The sequence below is a fragment of the Furipterus horrens genome, unplaced genomic scaffold (genome assembly GCF_987537825.1).
Source record: "Furipterus horrens unplaced genomic scaffold, mFurHor1.1.pri manual_scaffold_13, whole genome shotgun sequence".
NCBI classification, from domain to species: Eukaryota; Metazoa; Chordata; class Mammalia; order Chiroptera; family Furipteridae; genus Furipterus; species Furipterus horrens.
In genome coordinates this window covers 47,794,249-47,816,504 of record NW_028327183.1, presented here as the reverse complement: position 1 = coordinate 47,816,504, position 22,256 = coordinate 47,794,249, and the positions used below count along the sequence as shown (strand labels likewise).

Sequence of the window (22,256 nt, the reverse complement as noted above, 5' to 3'; positions counted from 1 at the left end):
GCGCACGTGCTGGCCCCTCCGGCTGACGGCACCTAATGTTTATTGAGGGCTCAGCACCGGCCAGGCACCCTTTTCATGAATTCAGTTCACCACTACCATGTCCCTAGGAAGTAGGTACAACGATCACCTTATTTTACAGACCAGAGAGGTTTGGTAACTTGCCCGAAGCCACACAGGTGGTAGGTAGCAGGGCTCCTACCTGCACTCAGGCAACCTGGCTTCAGGGCGCACACTCTTAAGCCACGGGCTGTGCAGACTCACAGCAAGTGCTTGCGCCCGAGTAGCTGTCAGGACACCATGGCTGCCTGGGAGTGGAAGCCAATGACCAGTGTCCCTGTCCCCTGCAGCAGAGGGCCTGGAAGGCCCCAAGGTCTTCCTGCTCTCCATGTTTGAGTTGGGCAAGTATGACTTCTGCCTGTTGGGGGAGTCGATGGTGAAGGAAGTGGAGAGCCACAAGCGGCATGCGCTCCTGATGGCCCTGCCCAACATCTCAAAGCCCATCCTAGAGAAGAAGGCGGCCTCCCTGCAGCAGCACATCTGGCTGGTGGCCGCTGGCATCAACCCAAGTCCTGTGCCAGGAGTACAGGATGTAGCGTGCAACTTCTACCAGCTCCTGCACTCCCTGGAAGGCTACCGCCACAGCTTCGGCCTGGACATGGACTCCCTCGGGAAGCTGGCTGAGCAGACAAGCCGGCCCCTGCACACAATCCTGGAGGCCATGCAGGGCCCGAAGACCAAGGTCACCAAGGAGCTGGTGGTGGACCTGCTGGGCCAGGCCTCCAGGGATGCCTCTGCCTTCACCCAGGAGCTCCTCAGCGTGCCTGTCCTGGGCAGCCTGGCCACCTGTGGCATCTCCTTCGCCACAGTCTACCAGATGCTCCGCTTGTCCCTGGATGTGGCAGTGAAGGATGCCGAGTGTGTGCTGACGCAGACCTCCCCGACAGCTCCAACCAGTGACCCAGCCCCAAGCCTAAGCCAGCTGGAGGTGGAAGTGCAGGCTGGGAAGGCACAGGCTCCCTCTGTCCCCAGGCTGGCTGGCGTGGGCAGTGAGTAGAAAATTAAAAGTCTGACTCTCCTGGACTCAGCCTGTGTGCTGTACCGTGCTTTTGTGCCCTGGGTCCTATGCACCCCACCCCCCGGGGCCATGGTTCCCACCATTCCCAGTCTGGCAGCCCACCACAGTAGCCAGCAGTCCATCTGGGCCCCTCCAGGGGGAAGGAATGGGCCATGGGGCACACATGTGTTGACGAGAGCTCTGTTGTCAGATGGAGGCCGTTAGGAGCGTGTCAGGTTGGGGCAGTGGGGCAAGGGTGCAGGAGCCTTTCTGTGAGAGGACAGTGGATGTCACAGCTCGGAGGGGCCCTGGGGATCATTACGGGAGATTCCTGCATAAGGTCTCACCAGCAAGTGGCAGGGCCAACGCCTGCTCTGGGTCTCATACCACCCAGACTTCAACCCTCTCTTGGGATCTGCAGACTCCCCGCTTCTGGCCAGACCTTCCCTGGCCCCTGAGTGTTTTCTTCCCTGTCCCCACTCCTTCAGTTGTGCTGTTTTCTTAACAGACTCCAGATTCCTGGGACACAAACAGCAGGTGGGAGCCAGGAAGATAAGGCAGTGGCATGGGCGGTGGCAGACAGGTGAGGCTCAGCTGGACAGACTGGAACCAACTGCTTTATGGAAGGGTGGAGTGGCATGATTTGACAGGACTAATTTGGGGTGGCCAGACCAATTCAGAGACTTACTTTGGGAAATGCTAAGATTATGTACCATATTTAACTGAGCAGATGGGAGAGGGTACTAACAGAACTGTATGATGTATTTAACTGGGGGTAGGTTTGCATTTAAATGAAAGAAGGGATCTTTTTTTTTTTTTTTTTACCCAAGAAGGAAGCCACCATAGTTAACCAACAGTAGGCACTGTGCATAAGGGTCAGGTCGGAGTGTTTGAACAAAGGTAAAACCGGCTTCCGCCAAGGGGAACGGCTATATTTAACCAAATGCATTTAACTAGAGGCAGGGCCTGTCGTTAATCATGTATTAATTCAGGCCTTGTATCCAGGCATTTCACCAAAGGCAGGCACCATCTCCACGCGGACCACACAAGGGCTGTCACTGCACCTTGCTGAAGGAGGGCACTGCATTCTCCTATCCGTAACACAGAGGAGGGGCTTGACGTCACCCCAGAACACAGAGCACCCCTTTCTAGGGGCTTCATCTGCTCCCAGCAACTCTATGACCGATGCTGAATGAGTTCCCATGGGAAGTTCACTCAGGCTCCAGCAGGTGGCCAAGGATAACCTGCCCACAGGGGTCAGGGCCCCCATCTGCCCTGCCTCCGGGACAGCACGTTGGGGAGAGAAAAGGAGGGGCCCGAGAACAGGCTTGCACGACTGCTTTTATTTGAATCACCAGCTCTGCCCCAGTAAAGAGCTCCCCAGATCAGGCCTTGTCTTACAAGTAAGGGCTGGGGGTCAGGGAAGAGGGACCTGCTGTTCCTGTCCCTGCAGAGGGAGGTCAAGATGGAGTCTGTGCTTCTTGGTGACCATCCAGTCTCCTCCCATCACCTATCCTGTCGGGGTGGGATCTCAAAGTCGCCCCTGAACAACGCTCCATTGAGGATGGGGGGCCTGGCCCTGAACACCTCATGTCTCCGGGCGAGGAAGTCCCTGTCCCTCACCCACCAGCCCTGCTGCCACTCTCCAGCCTGCCGGTGGGAAGGATGTACATGCTGCATCGCCATCCACTGGGGACCCAGGAGGGGCTCCCCGTGTGACCTTCCCCGCCTCAGTCTCAGGCCAGCAGGCGGCTGTACTCTGCCAGGGCAGAGGACTTTTTCACCCCGTCCCAGATCCGGGCAGCGTAGTGGAACCTGTGAGAGGAGGTCAGCAGTCAGAGTTGCCTTGGCTGGGGCCCCTCCTGGCCTTGGGGACACATGTGACCTGTGTGTGAGCCTCCTCATTGGGCTATGGGGAAGATGCTAGCGCTGAGGGGAGGAGGCCCTGATTCCCTAACTGCCCCGTGGTGAGCGAAGCTGAACGTCTGGGACCTGGACTAAGACCTCAGCCCCCACCTCCACTCAGTACTGGCCTTGGTGGGAAGCAGTTCTATCTGCATCTCCCTCCAGTCTTGGGAGGATCAGCTACACAACCCTTCGACCTCCCCGGTTCTCCCTTCCCCGCTGGGAGGAGCAGCGCTGCAGCCCCCTGGCCCTGGCCTCCCGGGGTGGCTCCCTGCTGCGCTGTTGCCCCTGCCCTTCCCACAGCCCGCGGCTAACAGACCCAGGGAACCAAGACAGCGGCTGCACTAAGCCAGGCTGTTTCCAAATTTGTTTCTCTTGGAAAGTAGAGGAGGCAGACCTGCCCTGGGCGCTGGACGTATAAAGTCACGTGAGGCTGGGGCGGGGGAGGGGAGCAGGTTTCTGTGAGAGGCAGCAGGCAGAGGCGGAGGAAATGAGGAGGAGGGGACGAGACTGTGCATCCAGGGGAAGCTGGGAAACGCAGTCCTGTGGCTCCCGACAGCTTTCTGGTCTCCTCTCCTGTGAGGAGACGCTTTCGCACTCAGGGCCTTAGAATAAATCTTCTGTAAGCTTCACTGGACTTACTGACCCTACTCTTCACAATCAAGTGACACCTGACCACAGGTGTGCGACCTCACGATGTCACACTTCTCTCGGGGCCTAAATTTCCCCACTAGTAAAATCGGTGATGAAACCTACACCCCCCTCCCCACTGGCTAATTAGAATTCAAAATCCTGTGAATCTTTGTGGTATATAAAACAGAAAGCAACAGATGGACAAACAAACACATAGATACTGGCAACAGTATGGCGGTGACTAGAGGGGCGGGGGTGGGAGGAGGAAGGAGAAGGTAAAAGGATCAGGTGTCTGGTGACAGAAGACAAGACTTTGGGTAGCAAGCATACAAAGCAAGATACAGATGATGTGTCAGAACTGTATGCTTACAGCTCAGAGAATGCTATAAACCAATGTCATGCCATTAAACTTAATTAAATAAAAAAATAAAATCACCCTAACCCTAACACAACCTTACAATTATAACCCTAACTCTTACCTTAACCCTCTAACACTAACCTCAACCATTTAACACTAAACCTGACGTTAACCCTCTAACCCTAACCATGCCCTGGCCGGTGTGGCTCAGTGGACTGAGTGCTGGCCTGTGAGCCGAGGGGTTGTCGGTTCAATTCCCAGTCAGGGCACATCCCCAGTTAGGAGATGTGCAAGAGGCAACCCATCGATGTTTCTCTCCCTCTCTTTCTCCCTCCCATCCCCCCATCTCTAAAAATAAATAAAATCTTAAAAAAGCAAAAACAAAAAATCCTAACTGTAACCCTGAACTTAACATCATAACCTTAACCCTACATGTAACCCTAAACCTAAACCGTAAATCCTTAATAACTCTAATGCTACCACTGAACCTCTTACCTAACCGCTAAACCTAACCCTCGCCTCTGCCCTAAACCATAACCCTGACCCTAATTTTAAATTTAACCCCCTCCCCAAAAGAAACAAAAAACAAAAAACCACACACACATCAGCATGCTGCCTAACACGGAAGAGGCACTTCCAAGATGCGGCAACCATCAATGTGCCGGAAAAGGAACCTGAATGTGGAGAGGCTCTGAGATCATCCTCCGCCCGCATCGGTTGGCACAGGGGGATTGCGGGTGCGGGGTGCGGTTCGTGTTTCACACGGACCCCTTCTCTGCCAAGAGCTCTTACCAGTTCTTCTCGGTGAGGATTGTGTGTGACAGCTGCGGCCGGGCCATGGACATCACTTGGCTCCGGAGTTTGCTCACCAAGGACTGGAAACTGGGGTGGCCCCGGTAGCCGGGAAGCAGGGAGAAGAGTGGGCTGGTACCAGGTCCTGGAAAGGTTAGGTGGGAGAATAAGGGGCCTTCCTCCCAGCCAACCAGCTCCTGGCCTTCCAGGAGCACCTCAGTTAGGCCCCAGCCCAGCTTCTCCTGTACGTTGACTCTGAAACGTGCTCCCGAGAAAGGGTCCCAGCACTGCAGGGACAGGCCAGCCTCCCCTCACCCCAGGGTGGGGCCCTCCACCCCTAGACCAGGACCGCCCATCTTCCCCTAACCAAGGCGATGCGTGTGTACCTCCAGACCAAGGAGGCACCTGGCTCCTTGGGGCTGAGGCCCTTGAGGGGGAACCATACCTGCTCTTGGTGGGTTTTCACTCTCCGCTTCACTGTCCATGAAGGGCACCAGGAACAAGTTGACCTCAGAGTCCAGGAAGTCAGGGGGGAGCCCAGGGAAGACGTTGCACTGTAGCATGGACAGAGTACCTGGAGGAGAGAAACGTCGAGCCTGCAGGCACCATGCTGCCAGGGCAGGGGGCGGAGGGCATGTAAAATGGTCACGCTGGGATCAGGAGACTGCTCTGGATGGCCATGAGCTTGGCCAGCTTGTGGGGGTGGGGGGAGGCTCAGGGGCCTTCACTCACCCTTATAACGCAGGTGGGAGTGGGCCATGAGCTGGTCGATCATCAGGTGCATCTGCCGCAGCTTGCGAGGACTGAAGTCCTCACGGCGAGCTTTGTTTTGCAGGAAGACTGGGGATGGAGGGGACAGGGGTTCCTGTGAGGCTCAGCCACATGCACCCCCCTCACCACGAAGATCTGCCCTCAGCCCTGAGTTCAGATCACTTATAAATATTCATGTGATGTGTAACCACTTTAGCACCAGGCCCGGGGCAATGTGGAAACCCAGAGATGAGTCAGGTCTGGTTTCTGCATGCAGATGGAAAAGACAGAGAGGATGATGGCCACAGGATCAAGAGTATTGCAGAAAGTGGCACCAGGGGCTTGGCAAGGCCAGAGGAGTAGGTGAGACCCTGCCTGGGGTGTCCAAAATGAATGAGGTCTTTGCACAACAGCAGGGCATCAACAGGGCACAGCAAGGACAGAGCAGGCAGAGGGGGCGCCACGCAGGGCCACGGCAGGAGCACGAGGGCATGGGGCCACTCGGGTCAATCCCACACTCACTCCTGAGCCCCGGGCTCGGAGATGCCAGACTCAGAAACAGGCAGACTTGGGTCCTGTCCCCAAGAGGCTCCCACCCTTGGTGGCTAGGACCGGACTGAGGCAGTGGGACCCTTACAGGAAGTTGCAGCCATTTTTTTTTACTTCCCTCCTCCCAGCTCCCCATTTCCCCAGAGTGTCCCTGGTTTCACCCCTCTCTCTTCCCCGTATCCACCCCTCTGGCCCCCAGAAAACCTCACCCAGGTGGGGGTAGTACTCAGTGCCCTCATCGGAGCCCGACGAGCTGCTGGACTCGTGGCTGGGGGATGGGGTGGAGGGCTTCACCATCTCCGCTGTCTGGAGGAACCTTGGGGTTTGGGGGGACAGGTCGGCCGATGCTCTGGCACTGGTACCCCACATCCCACAGCCTGGGGGAAGGAGCTGCCTTTGCAAATCTGATGAAAGCTACAGCCACACCCATAAAAATGTCACATACACACCCATTTCTCACAAATTTTAGGGAATTCAGACAGAAATCCGTGGATTTACACCAACTATGCATTTTTTGAATTTATGATATCTTAAAAACTACTTTATTTTTTAGAGAAGTTTAAGTTCACAGCAAAACTGATTGGCAAGCAGGCATTTCCGTGAGCCCCCGGCCCCACTGCCGGCCCCCGTTGCTGTCGGCACTCCCGTGCACCTGCACCGACTGCCACTGTCACCCGGAGTCCACGGGCACGAGGGCCCGCTCAGTGCGGTTTACTCGGATTTTGACAAACAGGACACGGAGCCACCATTATACTCTCACACACAGCAGTCCCACGGCCCTAAAACCGCCCGAGCTCCGCCTAGCCACTCCTCCCTCCCCCGAAGCCCCGGAACCACAGCCCTTCACCCCGTCTCCATGGCTCTGCCTTTTCTAGAATGTCACATAATTGGACTCATACGGCACAGCCTTTCAGATTGGCTTCCTTCACTTAGTAATATGCATTTAAAATGCCTTCGTGTCTTTCACGGCCTGACAGCTCATTTCTTTTTAGCCCTGAATAGTATTCCCATGTCTGGAGGTACCAGTTTATTTACTCTCACCCACGGAAGGACATCTTGGTTGTCTCTAAGTTCTGACAATTATGAATGAAGCTGCTATAAACACCTCTGCAGGTTTTTATATGGATATAAGTTTTCAGTTTATGCTTTTAGATAATGTTTCCAAACACATAAAAGTAAATACTGTTAAGCTGTTGTCAGAGGTAAGGAATAATGGGATGTGACAAAATGATGGCCATTTTCCTACACACACACACACACGTTCTCCACAGTTTTAAGGGGCTCACCTACTCCAAGAAGCCCCCTAGCAGACTGGCTTATAAACAAGGTTCTTGCACCTGCCCGCGCCTGAGCCCAGAGCCCCACAGGGCAGCCGCACAGGGCAGTCTGCTTTACCTGTTTCATTCACACCTGTCTCTGCAGTGCCCAGAACAGCAAACGACATACATAAATGTTCAACATTGGCGATCACGTGCATGAATTCCAATGAACGATGGTGCTAGGAAGGGAGGCTTCAGAATTAAGCCGCTTAGATCCGGTCACAGTAACCGGCTCCCCAGCAAGTCTTTCCTCATATCTGGCCAGACCCACAGCTCAGCACCACACCCAGGGTTGCTATCACATTTATCAATTACTCACTATGTACCAGGCACTACACCGAATGCTTTACATTCTTTTAACTCACTTAATCTGCATAAAAGTTTTGCCTATGCAGAAAAGCAGCCACTTCCCACGGGAGCTGGGAATCAGACCCAGGGCTGCCTGATTCTGGAGACATCCGCCTCCTTCAGCTCAGCTCTCCTCTCCCCAGAGCTGCCCCTCCTTCCCTGTGCCGTGGCTGCCGGCCTCCCCTCGGCTCCCTGCTGGGGCCCAAAGCCAAGAAGAACTCTGTGGCCGTAGTTCTGGGCCAGTTCTGTCTGGGGGCATTTCCAGCTGCTTTAGGAAGGATGCCCGCCAGATGCAGATCTGTCCCCTTCTCCCGCCCGCAGGGTACCAACGGCAAGGTGCGCATGCCCGCAGCAGGTGGACAAGACTAAGGACCAGACAAGCCAGCTCCTTTGTCACCTGCTCAACAAATTTGTATTCAGCATCTCCCTGTGCCAGGCACTGAGTGAGGCACTGAGGACTCTGTCCTCCCGGTCACACCTCCCTCCACCTAAGCCCTGGCAACCCCAGAGTTTCCACTCTAATGGGGAAGACAGACCATAAAGAGATCAACACTCTCCTGTCTGTCAGGGGTGACAGGTGCAGTGGAGGAAACACAGCCGGGCAGGGGGCAGGGCATGGGCGGTGCTAAGTGAGAAGGTCGGGGAAGGCTGAGGTGACCTGAAGGCCATGGGGAGGGCTTCTGAGAGGGTCTGCGGGAAGGGCGTTTCTGGCTGCGGGATGAGGAGCGTAGAGGCCTGAGCTGCCTGAGGAACAAATGTGAGGCCACCATGGCTTTCATGGAGGCAGTGAGGGAAAGTGGCAAGACACAGGGCCAGCCAGCAAGGTGACTGGGAACACCGTCGGTCCCTGTGAGCCAGGCACAGGAAGGACTCTGGATTTTGCTCTGAGTGCTGTGTAGTCAAGGGAGGGCTGCAGGCGTATATGTGCGTTGAGGGAGGGTTAGGCAGTGGCGACCCATTCCGCTTGCGTTTTAAAGCGACCCTGTGGCTGCTGTGTGCACCCTGTGAGGCCTGGGCAAGCGGCTGGGTCACCGGGCCCTGCGGCTCGTGGCCAGCTCCCCTCCCCGGCAGCCCCTCACCTGTACAGACTGAGGTCTGTGAACCAGTCCTGGACGACAATCACCACGTGGCAGACCGTGAAGAGGAAGGCAGCAATCTGGAGTGACTGAGAGTGGGGAGGAAGGGACAACGGAGTTGAAGGGCCCCACTGCCCAGGGAGGGGTCCCTCAGCTGACAGGGGGTCAGGGTAAGGGTCTCAGAGCCTTGAAGCACCGCCTGTGTGCCCAGACTGTGCTGGCACTTCCCTCTGGACCATCCCTACATGGGGCGCAGGAGGAACTATCACCCCCACTTGCAGAGGCAGAGACTGAGGCCTGGAGGGGGAGGGTGGTTAACGACCTTCCTGGGGGGCAGAGCCAGACCCGACTCTCAGTGCTGTCCTCTTCCAAAAAAAAGGTCCACCCACACGCAGCCCCCCATCACAGATCTTGCAAGGAAAGGTGGGGCCACACCCCCAGGCCTAGCTTGGCCCCCTCACCTGCATCTCAACATAGGTGTGGGGAAGGTTGTACTCTGGAGGCAGCTTGCGGTCGTTGTTGATGAGGTGGTCCAAGATGGAGGGGCTCAGGATAGGCTGAAGCAAGAAGAGAAAAAGGGGTCAGGAAGAGGCTGGGGGTCAGGATCCTAGGGGTCATGGCTACCCACGTCCCACACGTTGAAGGCAAACACAGTGCCTCTCTCGGCACAAATAAGGTCAGAAACACAAGCAGGCAGCTTCTAATCAGCACAGTGCTAGTCAGCAAGAGACAAGAGCAGAGTCGGAAGCAGGCGCACTTCCCCAGCTCTCAGGTGCCTCGGGCCCAAACAGGACAGACCTAGTGCTAAGAAACTTGACCTTAACCCGAATGAGTCATGTCCCTTCAAGATCCTTTTGTTATTATTTCAAGTGCTTTCAAAACTTTGCTAAGGTTATTATGTAAGTCAAAAAACGATTAGTGTAAAAACTGGAGAGGATTTAAGGATTGTACCAGTGGGTGTAAGAGAATCAGCGGTGAGCACATCAAATGTTTCTTAAAGGAACATTCCATTAAAAACCTCTAAATTAGCTTGAGTCGATCGCCTTCTTACTGCAGTGCGTGGAATTCAGAAAGAGGCTTTTCTAAGCTCACTTGCTGAACTCCAAACACCAGGTGCTCTATTCTGTGGTGTGTGTCCAACTTCCGTCCTGCCCCCCATGGCCTCTGACCCAGCCTGCGCACAGTGCAGTTCCCTTCTAGGTCCCCGTGGCCTGTGCAAGGAGCCTGGCACGCAGGTCTCAGGCCACGTTTGTCACCAAATGTGACACATCGTCACCAATTCCCCATGATCCAGGGCCCCTCCCGGAAGAGCTCCGGGCTGGGGCGGGGCAGGGGGACAGTACACAAGAATCAGACTGGTGAACTGCTCGCTGAGATGGGAGGTGCACATGGGCCCTCGCGGGCGCTCAGAGGAGGCAACACTCCAGCGGAGTCTCCAGGGAAAAGGCATCAGCCGAGCAAAGCGGCGCGGGCAGAGCGAGCACCCTGATGATAGTGACAGTAGCGGCTAAGGGCACTGAGCACCTACTCCACGTCGGGTACACTTGACTTGCGTCAGCTCCGTGAAACCTCACAAAACCCCACATTTCGGGAAAGGGGACAGGATGGAGAAAGTCCACAGGAACTTTGGTGAGGCCTGCGCTGTGTGTGGCAGGGTTGGTGGCTACATCAGAGGGGAGGCTAGAGAGTGTGGAGGAGGAGGTCACACTGGCCCTGAATGCCAGGCTAAGCAGCAGGGACTTTGCATAAGAGCAAGGGAGGAGCTAAGGAGAGCTGCCAGACATGACGAGTCGCTGCCAAAGGCAGGGCTGAGCCTGAACGCTCCGCCCGCGGCCAGTCCTGTGCCCAGCACTGTGCCCGCGCAGCTCCGCTGGCCCCTCGCCACCACCTCCGGGGCAGGGTATACTCGTCGTCCCCGCTTACAGAGGAGAAAAGTGAGGTTGGGCGAGGGTTATATTTACTTCAATGCACCCAGCTGGTAAGAATCAAAGGTCGGATCGGGACACAGATTCATTCCAGGGCCCACTCCTCTAACTGCTATGCTAGAAGATTCTTCAGGCTACCGTGTACGTGTGAAGGGGAGAAGGGGGCAAAACTCTGACAGAAAGAGACTAAGGGCCAAAAAAGCCACACAGCCTGCCCACGGGCACCGAGCTTGTCCTTGGCTTGGCGGGAACCACATGCAGACCAAGCAGGGTGCAGGCTTAGAGACGCTCTGGGATGGAGCCGAATGCCACACCCAGCAGGACGGGGCAAGCAGAGGCTGGCACCTGCGTGTCCAGGAAAACAATCCGCTCTTGGGTGATGAAGAAGTCGATGCCACTGGTCTGGTTGCCCCCTCGCTCCTTCATTTCGGCGCTCTGGGCCCGGAAAACATACGCCCTGTGGAGGAGCAGGTGGGAAGAGTTAGTCTAGTTCTCAGCCGCTGCCACTCCAGCGCGACCCGTGAGCCCCACATGGGCGACACGGCTCCCCGCCTGCCCACAAAGCTTCCATCCCGGCCCCTGCTGGCGGGGGCCTGGGGGGGGTGCTGCATTGTGCACCACATGACTCCACCCCCACCCATAAGTAGATGTGTTAATTCATTTAACAAAGTTGGCAGACTTAGGTGCTGAAGAGCAGGGACTGGGCCCGACTGCTGGGGTTCAAATCACAGCCCTGCCTCTTCCTGGCTGCGTGGCTTTAGCCAATTCCTTCATCTTTTCCCTTGGTTTCCTCATCTGTAAAGTGGGGATAACAAGAGTGTCAAACCTCTTAGGGTTACCGTGAGGCTAAGATATGTAAAGCCCTGAGAAAAATGTCTGATATGAGTGACCTACGTGTATAACTACCAAGGGAACCGCTCTCCACCGCGCGCTGGAAACACAGCACCGGCGACTCTCCTCAGTGGGAGGTTTAGTGTCTGGGTTCCCCGTTCTCACCCGTCAGGCAAGTCTCTCTCATATCTATCTGTGCTGGGTGCTTGGGCTGTGACGGCAAAGCTGGCAGAGCTGGGCCTTGCCCTAAACCACTGAGGCTCAACTTGGTCACTGTGGCTTAGACAAAGCGATTTTGTCTCTTTCAATTTGTAAATCAGGATAATAATACCTACCTCTCAAAGGGTGACTGTCACCTCCCTGAGATGCTTATTATGTCATCTGACCTAGAGCAGGTATCCTCCCACTTAACAAACACTACTGAGGACCTACTATGTGCCAGGATGTAGCAGGGAACAAGAAAGACAAAATCTCTGCTTCCATGGAGCCTGTGGCCTAGCTCACAAATCAACAGAAATCAGTAGCTGCAGGCTTCAGGAAGAAGGTGTGCAGAGCTCCAAGTGGGAGTAAGTTGTCTGTGAAGCGGGGAAAGATCGCCCTAACAGGCCAATGCTGCTGCTGAGGGTGAGGGAGAAGGGGAGTTAATTAAGCAACTTTGATTAACTTAGAGGGGGACGGGAGGGATGGAAGATGGAAGGCAGGGCTAGTCCAGCAGAAGGCAGGCAGCTTGTACGAGGATCAGTGTGGGAAGAGCAGAGAGCAAAGGGAGCTGGGAGCGAGGAGAGGGCACAGGCCCGGGCGGGGCATGGCGAGGAGCTGGGGCTTCGGCCCACAAGCCTGGAGAAGCCCCAGAAGAGATTTCAGCAGAGAAGCGGCAGGACAGGACTTGGGTTTCGGAAAGCTCCCCGCTGCTGTGTGGTGAGGACTGTCGGGTGAGAAGAGTGGATAACCACGGAGAAGCCAGCACCCCGGGGCCTCCTTTGTCTCCCTGACCTGACCTCTGAACCCCCTCCTAGTTCACTCCACTCTGCTCTGCCCTGCTCTGGGGCTCCACGCCAGTCTGCACACACGCCAGGCGTTCTCCCAACTCAGGTTTGCACCTGCCCTCCGCCTCTCCCCACCCGAATGCCTTCCCTCCTCTAAGTCTGCTCTTCCTCAAACGCCCCCTTAGGGAAGCCTTCCCTAACACCCAGTTTAAAACTGAAACCCTGTCCTGACACTGCCTCCCTCTAATCCTTCCCCATTTTATCTTCTAACACGCCCAATGACGTCTTTATTTAGTTTTCTACCTCCTCCACTGCTGAAGTCACGCGTAGAGAGGCGATGGGGCTGCTGGGAGGCAGAGGAACCTGCCAGCTCGGGTGCTGGTGGATGCGTGTCCTCCCAGCAGAGGTCGTCCTCAGCCTGCTTTGGGTCCGCATCCACCCCCCACCGAGATCTGTTGGAAACCACGCGCCCTCTCCCCAGAAGAACCCCCCAACTGCAGACGTGTGTAAAACTCTGCATTTACTGTTAGGGTGCCTGTCTGTGGAGCGCAGGGTAGTATCACCTGCTTTATTTTTTTTTAAACCTATTTTTTTTTTAGATAAGCCCAATGCCTCCCCCCATTCTGAGCCTTCCTTAATGAGACTGTGTATGCCCCTACTCCCTAATCCCTGCCTTCCTCCCTTTCCTTCTCTGTCCTTAGTTTTGGACCCCAGTTCTTAAGCTCCCTCCTCCCCCAAGTCCCCTCCTGCGACTTCATCCTTTATCTTCACAATCACACCCGTCCTTACTCAAGAACGCAGGACTGAGGCTGGCCTAGAACCCGTGTCTTCCATCCAGATGGCTCCCTCTCTGTCTCCCAGCTGTACCGGCCACATCTGTGAGCAGCTGCTTGCTGCCAGGCTCTCTTTGCCTTCCTGATCTCACTTCATCCTCCCAAAACCCACCTTACAGATGAGGAAGTGAGGTGCCAGGAGGCAAAGTGACCTGCCCAAGGTCGAGCAGCTGGAGAGGGGCAGGGCTGAGACTGAGGTGGGCCTCACTCCAAAGACGAATGAGTACTTCATCCCAGGTCCTGGCTGGGCTCGGTACCAGTTCCCAGGCAAGGCAGGGAGGGAGGGAGGGGCGGCATTGGCTGCCTCGGAGCCACACAAAAATTTGGCCCAGACCCCATTCGTCCTCATCTGATGAAGACACTGAGGCCTAGAGAGGGGAAGCAACTCCTCAAAGGCCCTTGGTAACACCACTATCAACGCCCAGGCCCACCCTCCCATCTCAAGGGGGTGCCCACTTCCCTCATGGCCCCCCAACCCCTACCCAATGCCCCCTCACCTCTGATCCTCCTCAGGAGTGTTGGCAGACAACAGTGACATGACCATGGATTTGCCTGTCCCCTGAAGGCCCAGGACACCGACCACGAGCACGTCGGTCTGATCCAGCAGGTACTGCAGGAGAACGCAGGAAACAGCCCTCGTGAACCTGTGAGTTGCTTGGGTGGGAATGAGATGAAGGGGCCCCAGACTTCTGTGGCTTGTCTACCTGCCTTGTCAGCTATGAAGAAAAAGGTCTTGCCCCTGTGAGTGTGTGGTGTGTGTGTAGGGGGCGGTACTGGAATATTTGGGGCACAAAGAACAGCAATTGTGAGGGCTCTGAAGTAGAAAAGAGCCTGACAGTCAAGAAGCTAACAGGAATCAGCATGGCTGGAACACAGAGGGAAAAAGGGAAGCCTGGCCTTCAGGAAGAGAAGTGGGAGGCACAGGAACGCAAGGACAGGTTGAAAAAGACAGAACTGCCCTGGCTGGTGTGGCTCAGTGGATTGAGCGCTGGCCTGTGAACCAAAAAAAGGTCGCGGGTTCGATTCCCAGTCAGGGCACATGCCTGGGTTGCAAGCCAGGTCCCCAGTTGGGTGTGTGAGAGTGGCAACCAATCAATGTATCTCTTGCACACCGAAGTTTCTCTCCCTCCCTTCCCCTCTCTCTAAAAGTAAATAAATAAAATCTTTAAAAAAAAAAAAAAGAAAGAAAGAAAAAGACAGAACTGCCTCCCGGGAAAACAAGGGGAGGAGGCATGAGAAAGGGAGCAGGTGCAGGAGCAGGAGACCAGTCCATCTGGGGCTCTTTCTGTTTGCATCCTGGGCGTGCGTCCCTGACACCTTCACCTCTGGGCCACCAGCTCTGCTGACTTTCACCACCAGGGGGCATAAGAGACATTACTCAAGGAAAAGGAATACAGCAGGTCCTTGAAAAGCATCCTTTTATTATAAGGTTAAAAAGAAAAAAAAAAAATCAATTCCCGGCCGGGGTCACTGTCTGTGTGGAGTTTGCATGTTTTCTGCATGGGTTTTCTCCTGGGGCCCCAGTTCCCTCCCGCATCCCAAGGCTGTGTGCACCAAGTGACGTGTCTAACTGTCCCAGTCTGAGTGGGTGTGGGTGGCCCTGCAATGGAAGGGCCCCTGCCCGGGGTGCGTTCCTGCCTTGCACCCTGAGCTGCAGGAATAGGCTCACCTGTGACCCCGAACTGGAATAGCGAGTTGGGAAATAACTATCTCACTTGTCTATATTAATCTTTGACTTTCTTAAGATTAATGAAAACATTTATTTCAATGCTTAATATTAGAAAAGTGTTTTGGGTCTTTCTTTAGAAGTTTGGTGAGGTTTCTGTGACCAGAAACATGCCACAGGACCTTAACTCTTGTTAATACCCATTAGCCCAGGGTAAAACTGGTTTCCTTCTACATCGTTTTGCTTCACATAGCAGTTTCCAAGAACCTATCGCGGATGTTACACAAGAACTCACTGCACGTCCTCAGCTGTGGCCGCTGCGCCTTAGAACCACCTGGAGAGCTTACCAAAAATGCAGCTAATCCCGGGCCTAACTCTAGACACGGGACAGCGGCAAATCCAGGGCTAGCCTCATTCAGTAGGGTGCCCACTGACCACACGTGGCTGTTTAAATTAAAACTAAAGTAAAAATCTAGCCCCTCAGCTGTACTAGCCACATATGGGGATATGTAGATAAGCACTCAATAGCCATGCGAGGATACTGGCTGTCACGCGAGATGACACATCACTGCCGAGAGTCCCACTGGACAGTGCTGAAGGGTGGGGCTCGGGCACTGGCTCCCTTTAAAAAGCAAGCAAGCAGCTCCCCAGCTGATACCAGTGTGAGAGGGGACACAGAGGCAGCAGGGCCAGGTGACAGTGGGGCCTGGCATGTCGGCCTTACAAGTCTGAGCTGCTGGGGAAGGAGGGGACACTCCAGGGTGAACTGCGCAGGAGCCTGATCCGACGGGGCTGGGGGAGCAGCAACAGAGGGGACATGAAGGCCAGGAGGCTGGAGGTCGGTGTGCCAGTGCAGGATCGGGCGTCTGAACTACAGCAGGGGTCGCTGGGAGGAAGGGGGGACCTCTGGGGAGGGATATTCAAACCAGTTAACACTGGTACGAATGGGTATCCACGAATTCGGGGGTGGGGGTGGGGACTGAAGCAGGTCCAGGAGGGTGCCCTGCCGTGGCATGGTGCAAGAGACCCCGGGCGCCGAGGCGGCAGTGGGAGCACCGCTTAGCCAGCCGGTATCAAAGCAGTTCCGTACGTTACCAACCCGCGGCTGAGCTAGTGAAGCTGCTGAAACGCAGCCCTGGCCGCGGGGAGCCTTCGGATCCATCCCCTCGCTGCTGCCACTGCCTGTCGGGGCTGGTGTTGCCCACCGATGGGCCGGAGGAGGCGAGGGCGTGGGACCCGGGGAAGCTCAAGCCGGGGGAGGCCCCTCCCCCAGTACCTCAATGGCGCTGTCGCACCAGTTCATCTGGTCGTCCACCAGCTTAATGCTGTGCTTCATGCGCTCTGGGGGCAGCAGCTTGGCCTGGCCCACGACAGCTGGGAACACAAAGCAGGAGAGAGAGGGTTCGGTGAGGGTCTGTCTGTGTGGGGCGATTCCGGCCCCCAACCAGATTCTGTTCGGCCCCAACTCACGGTCCATGGCTGCGGGCGCAGCGGTGCCCATGCCGCGGTTCTGGATCTGGTACACAGGCTGTGTGGGTCTCTGCCCCTCCTTCTCCCCCTTGGGTGGCACGGGCGCTGCAGGGGGTGGGGGGGTGGTGCCCTCGGGGGCTGAGGTGTTTGTTGCGGCCGCAGGCCCTTTCCCCTCCTCCCGTGGTTTCATGAGGACGATGGGCTTCTCGAGGGGGGCTGGGGCAGGTGGGGCAGCAGGGGCTGTTGGAGGCGGCGGCTGCTTTGACTGTCGGGTGAGAGGTTCCCATCAGTGGGAGAGATCCTCGCCCTGTCGTTGCTCCCAGCCTCCCCTTCCCAAGACTCTCCCCTGCTCACCCGCTCCGCTGGAGGTTTTGAGAGGATGATGGGGGTTTTCTGTATGACCGATGCGCCTGGCTCTTCGCTGCCATCCTGTGGTGAGGGAGGGCAGTTACTCCACCGGCCCCGCGGAGCTCCTCTGAAAGCCTTTTGTGCCAGGTACTCGTCTGCATGCCCTCATATACGAACTCCCTCAACCCTACCAACAACCCTCTGAGGTAGGTACTATTATTATCTCCACTTCACAGACGAAGCAACTGAGGCACAAGGTCACAAAGACAATAAGCAATGGAGCCAGAATTTGAACCCAGACAGCCTGGCTCCAGAACCATGCCGCTGACAGCTCCCTCCAGCTGCCCCCGCTAGACCAGCCCGATGGGAGGAGCGAGGATTCTGGAGCTAGACAGGTCTTGGTTAAGACCTGGCCCTGCCGCTTGTTGGTTGTGTGAATTTGGATACGCAGCTAACCTCACTGATGCCCGTTTCCTCATCTGGCGAGTGGGGATAGGAATGTTGTCACAGACTATTATGAGGCTGAAAGAAGACAGACTCGTAAACTGTCCACGTGGCATCTGACGCACGGCAGGGGCTCATGTCTGAGAGCTGCTGGTAGCACCTGCTTCTCTGACCCTCTGCTCCTCAGCCCCGCTCCTGTGCAGCCAAGCCCATGGACGGATTCCCACGTCTCGTCCTCCTCACGCCTCTTCTGACTCACCCCAATCTGCTTGAGAAAGGGGAGATGTGACTTTGAGTCCTGTCCTTTCTTTGGTTTCTTGAGTAACCTCGAGAGGGTCCTGACCCCTCACTGGGTCTGTCTCTTCTCCCATATAGGGAAGATTCTTATTTAAGTCCTGTTCACTTCACTGGCCTCTGGTGAAGAAAAAACAGAAGGGTAACGTGAAAGTGCTTTGGAAAGAACAGTTGCAAGGAACTGTTGAGGGAGAGGCTGTGGGCTTCCAGGAGGCTGGGAGGGAGGCGCGGGAGAAGGCCCAGCGAGGAGTGGAAGACGCCTGGGAGCGTGGCGAGGAGATGACGGACAGGTCTACTCAGGAGGCCAAGGTGCAGTGCTGGGGTCTGAGTGGCGTGGCCAGGAGGAGGCCTAACGGGTTCTCATTGATACCGGGAGGGAAATGGCAGAGACCCTGAGGTCAGCAGGGGACATGAAGGGTGGGAGGAGTCCACTGGCCAGTTAGGAGGCTGCCAAGGCTCAGGAGCCAAGTCAAAGTCGAGACTTGGGAGCTGTTCAGGCGCTGGAGCTGAGGTGTAGGAAGACGGAAACATTTCCCAGGAAGATGTGTGTGGAAGGAAAAGAGATGGTGTTTGATCCCAGGGAAGAAACAAGCAGCACCCCGGCTCCCTGGGAATAAATTATTCTTCACCATTGCAGTCTCATGACTCAGACACTGGTCCCAATTGTCACCTTCTTCCACCCCACCAAACAGCTCTCAGAGGCGGGCTGGACCCTGGCAAAGAACCCGAGGGAATGATTCTGGCAGTAAGTCACCTAAGTTCAGGAGAAGAGCAAGGCAGGACCTGGGCCCACAGCAAGGCGCTGATTTCCGGCCCAGGACACTCTCTGCAGCAGGCAGACGGTGCTGCGCTTAAGGCTCAGCTGCACTGGGTTCGAGTCCTGGCCCCAAAGCTCACTGACTATGACTGAGGGTCCGACCCTTCCCCTCCGAGCCTCACCTTCCTCCTTAGTGAAAATTACATCCATTGTAGGTTCTACGTCAAGGGGTAGCTGAAAGGGTTCAGGAAGACCCAAAGTCCACTGCATGCTGCTCAGTAAACAGAAACCACTGTTTTTACTGTTACACAACTCTCAGGAGCTTATGGCACCTCTCAGCTCAAACTCTCCAATGCCAATTTCATTTAGTGAAATCCAAAGTTCTTTCCACAGCCTACCAGGTCCTACGTGATGTGGCCCGTTACCTCTCTGACCTCATCCTTCTCTCATTTTCCCTCCCTCTTCATCCTGTAGCCATACTGGCCTCCAGGCCTGAACATAGCAGCTATAGGCCTCAGGGCCTTTGTATTTCCTGTTCTTCCTATTGAGCATGCTCTTCACTCAGATTTTTATCACTGCTTGTTCCCTCACCTCATTCAGGTCTCTGCTCAAAAGTTACCTCTTCAGAGAAGCCTTCTCTGACCACCTAATCCAAGACAGCCCCCCCCCATCACTCTCTGCCCTCTTACTCCATGAGGGCAGTGGGTTTTGTTCACAGGTATTTCCCCAGCACCTAGGTTAATGCCTGGCACATGGCAGGTGCTCAGCACGCATCTGTGGAATGAGTGGATACAGAAACGCTGTCCCGGGGACTAGGAACTCACCCGTCTCTCTCTTTCCCATGGTGCAATGTAATCCCTCTCCCGACTGCCAGGCCCAGAGAGATTCTGGGGGCCTCCAGGGCCAGGCTCCTTCCACCGTCGCCGCCTCTCTATGCCATAGAGCCCAGGCTGACTGTGACCAGACTCAGACATGGTCGCCTACAGAGACAAAGAGGTGGATTCCAGGGTGAAGAAAGTCTCTCCCTGCTCCACTAGGTTCACCCTGTACTATAAGTAGACACTTCCTTTCAAGAGAGCCCTGCAGCGGTGGCAGTGACTGCCAAATGGCTCTCAGTGTTTGTTCTTCACATCTTCCAAAAAAATAAGTAAAGAAAACCCTCAGTTCTACGCTGGGTACATGACTATCCAAAATACACTCTTCAGCCTAGTTTTCAGTTAGGTGCGTCCATGTGACTAAGTTCTTTCTGGTCAGTGACGATTCCAGAATTGTGTTCTGGCAGTTTTCAAAAACTCGTTGACAGACTCTGGCTCATGCCCTTTGCTCCTTCCACCTCCTCGCTGGGCTGGGAGGAATGTGGGTGTGGAGGCTGGAGCTCAAGCAGTCAACTTGGGCTGTGAGGCCACTTAATGGAAGGAAGGCATGGTAGAACAAGGTGCAAGATTCGGGGTTCCCTATTAACCTCGGATTGCCTACCTCAAGATTCAGTGAAAGACAAATACACTTCTACTGGTAACCGAAACTACTCCCAAATATTAACTGTTTTGTCCTAACATCAATGTAATTCATAGGGGTAGGGTCACATAAAAATGGAACAGTCTCTTTCCCAAAAGGCTGTAAGGCACTTCCTTACACATCAGTAACCACTACTCTTGGTTAACCAGGACTGGCCCGTGTCGGGGTGTCCCTCCGCATGTCCACTGCTGGTGCTTCATCAACCGTTTCACTGCAAGGCCTCACCAGTGTTTATGTTATAAAATACACGTTACCTACATGATCCATGCCTACCATTTAAGCACCTGTTTACAGGCCAGTACCTGGGGACTTTCCCCCGGCGCTCACACGTCAATCTCAGGAAGTCTCTGAGTACCTATCTGTCTCTTGACAGGACTCTAAAGCCATCTGCCGTTGCTCACGGGTCTGGGCGGCAAACTGCAGCCTAGGGACCAAATCGGGTCTGCCTTCAGTTTTTGCAAATAACGGTTTATTGGAGCACAGCCATCAATTTCCATATTGTCTATGAGTGCCTTCCTGAGTCAATGACAGGGATGAGTAGCTGAGACAGAGATGGCATAGCCCTTCGCAGAAAAGGTTTGTTGACTCTTGCTTAGTGGGCTCGTGAGCGCCTGTTAAGGCATTTGATGACTCCCCTCCGCTCCTACCCCAGCACAAAGTGACACTCACAGGTCCGGGGAGAAAGTGTTAGAACTGAAGTATCTGTTTACAGGGTGCAGGCGTTAATTTTGCTGGCTAGGCAGGGGCCTGTCCAGCCCCCCTCGCAGCTCTGTGCAACCCCCTCCCTGGCCACAAACTGGACTGGAGACCTTGTTTACAAATGTTTATCGAAATGATTCGGCACCGAAACAACTGTTTACAATCTCAGTAGGAGATTCCTCTCAGAACCTGGGACTCCCGTCTTCCTCCCGTGCAATTAAGCATCTGCTTACACGTCATTCTGGGCCCTCGGCAGAGCTTAACCGGCAGTTTTCACCTGCCAGTGGCGATTCTGTCCCAGCACTGAAGTGTCTGTTTACACATCTTGGGGGGCTCTCTTCCCATGCAAACAAGTGTCTATTTGCTTGTTATTCTGGAAGCCTCCAGAGTATATGAGTCTATTTAATAGCTCCTATGGGGAGCTCCCCAGAATAACAGTCCACCTACATGCCATTTGTTACCCAGTGTTGATTCCAAACTCCTTTGGCGATTCCCCTGAAAACTATAAAACCAGTGGAAGTGTCTATTGACAGGATTCTGATGGTGACCTCCCAGAAACGGAGTCTAATGACACATTTCTTTGGAGGGGCCTCCTCAGTACTTATGCATCTCTTCCCGCACCCCTTTTGGGGACCTTTCAGAATCTGTCAGTTTGCAAATCATTTGAGGAGACTCCCAAGTCCCACCTCCTCCTTATTTCTTCCCACTCTCATGAAGCGCCCAAGAGACTACACACTTTTTTAAGGACTCGCTAGCACTTAAAACACATTCAGAGGCTCCTCGGTGGGGCCTCCTCTAGAACTGATGCGTCTATTTATCACTCAGGCGCCTTCCCATCCGTGGGCATCTGTTTCCAGGCCTCCTGTGAAGGGCCCCCTACAACAAACACCCTGTCTGAGGGCACTGGTCGTCTGCAAGCGCTCTGAGAGGGCGCGCCCACCATTTACGTTTCTTTCGCACGTTCTCGGAAGGACCTTCGCAGTCCACGGGCAGTTTACAGGAGGCGCTCCCAGAACCCGAGTTCCTGTTCGCCAGTTGCCTCCTCCCCACCCCACTCCTGCTAAGCCGGCACTCAACGCGCTGCCCTCCGCTCTGCACCCAATTCCACACCCCTACGGGCACCCAAGACATCTTAACGGTCGAGAACACGGCGGCCCGGGGACACGCACCCTACGGGTGCGCGCGCCTGGCGCGGCCACGCGGCCACCTTACCTAAGGCAGATGCTGATTGGTTCTCACGGCGCGGCGCGCGCTCTCCGTACCAGGGGTGGGCTGTGGGGGCGGGGAGGGTCTACCAGCAGCCACCCGCCTATAAATCGCGTGTGGGGGTCCCGGAGCGTTGTGGGGAGAGCGTGGATGCGGACACCGGTCACTTCGGAACCGCTCTGGGCATCTCGGAATCGGCACGCGCAGAAGCGGCACCCATAGAAGGCCAGCCCGAAGGTGGAAGAGAAGGTGCCTTCCCGTAGCGTAAGCGCCCAGCTGAGCATGCGCCGTTGGGAGGTGGTCGGCCTCAGCGCGCATGCGGATGCTGAAAGGCGGGGGCGGGACTCTGTGGCTCCGCCCCAATGCGCGTGAGCGTGCGCGGGGCGGGAACGGGGTTGGCGCGCGGAGAAGGAAGCGCGGCTCTGGACGTTTCAGCTTCGAGCCCGTGGCGGGCATGCGGCTTTGGAAAGGAAAGGAGCACTTCATGCGGTTTACAGG

General features: G+C 55.5%; 2 protein-coding genes across 2 annotated transcripts; one reads left to right on the top strand and one right to left on the bottom strand.

Annotated features, from left to right (window-relative positions):
• The first annotated feature begins 97 nt into the window (after positions 1 to 97).
• LOC149995059 (interferon-inducible GTPase 5-like) lies at positions 98 to 1,054 on the top strand. Its single transcript, XM_090259109.1, has 2 exons — positions 98 to 110; positions 348 to 1,054. The coding sequence occupies exons 1-2, from the start codon at positions 98 to 100 to the stop codon at positions 1,052 to 1,054; spliced, it is 720 nt and encodes a 239-aa protein (XP_090115235.1).
• Positions 1,055 to 2,376: 1,322 nt separating this feature from the next.
• Positions 2,377 to 22,048, bottom strand: SMG9 (SMG9 nonsense mediated mRNA decay factor). The gene is made up of 14 exons (XM_090261255.1): positions 21,765 to 22,048; positions 19,163 to 19,318; positions 16,850 to 16,924; positions 16,496 to 16,760; positions 16,302 to 16,399; positions 13,857 to 13,969; positions 11,055 to 11,166; positions 9,246 to 9,341; positions 8,788 to 8,873; positions 6,251 to 6,357; positions 5,475 to 5,582; positions 5,188 to 5,316; positions 4,743 to 4,887; positions 2,377 to 2,869 (listed from the first exon to the last, which is right to left on the bottom strand). The coding sequence occupies exons 2-14, from the start codon at positions 19,310 to 19,312 to the stop codon at positions 2,791 to 2,793; spliced, it is 1,563 nt and encodes a 520-aa protein (XP_090117381.1). The 5' UTR covers positions 19,313 to 19,318; positions 21,765 to 22,048; the 3' UTR covers positions 2,377 to 2,790.
• Between the last annotated feature and the right edge of the window lie 208 nt (positions 22,049 to 22,256).

Coding starts and splice junctions, on each gene's coding strand:
- SMG9 (XM_090261255.1), bottom strand. CDS start 19,312: ATGTCTGAGTCTGGTCACAGTCAGCCTGGGCTCTATGGCATAGAGAGG. Junction 9,342..11,054: donor TTGTTTTCCTGGACACGCAG/GTGCCAGCCTCT, acceptor TTCTTGCTTCAG/CCTATCCTGAGCCCCTCCAT. Junction 8,874..9,245: donor ACACCTATGTTGAGATGCAG/GTGAGGGGGCCA, acceptor CCCCACTCTCAG/TCACTCCAGATTGCTGCCTT.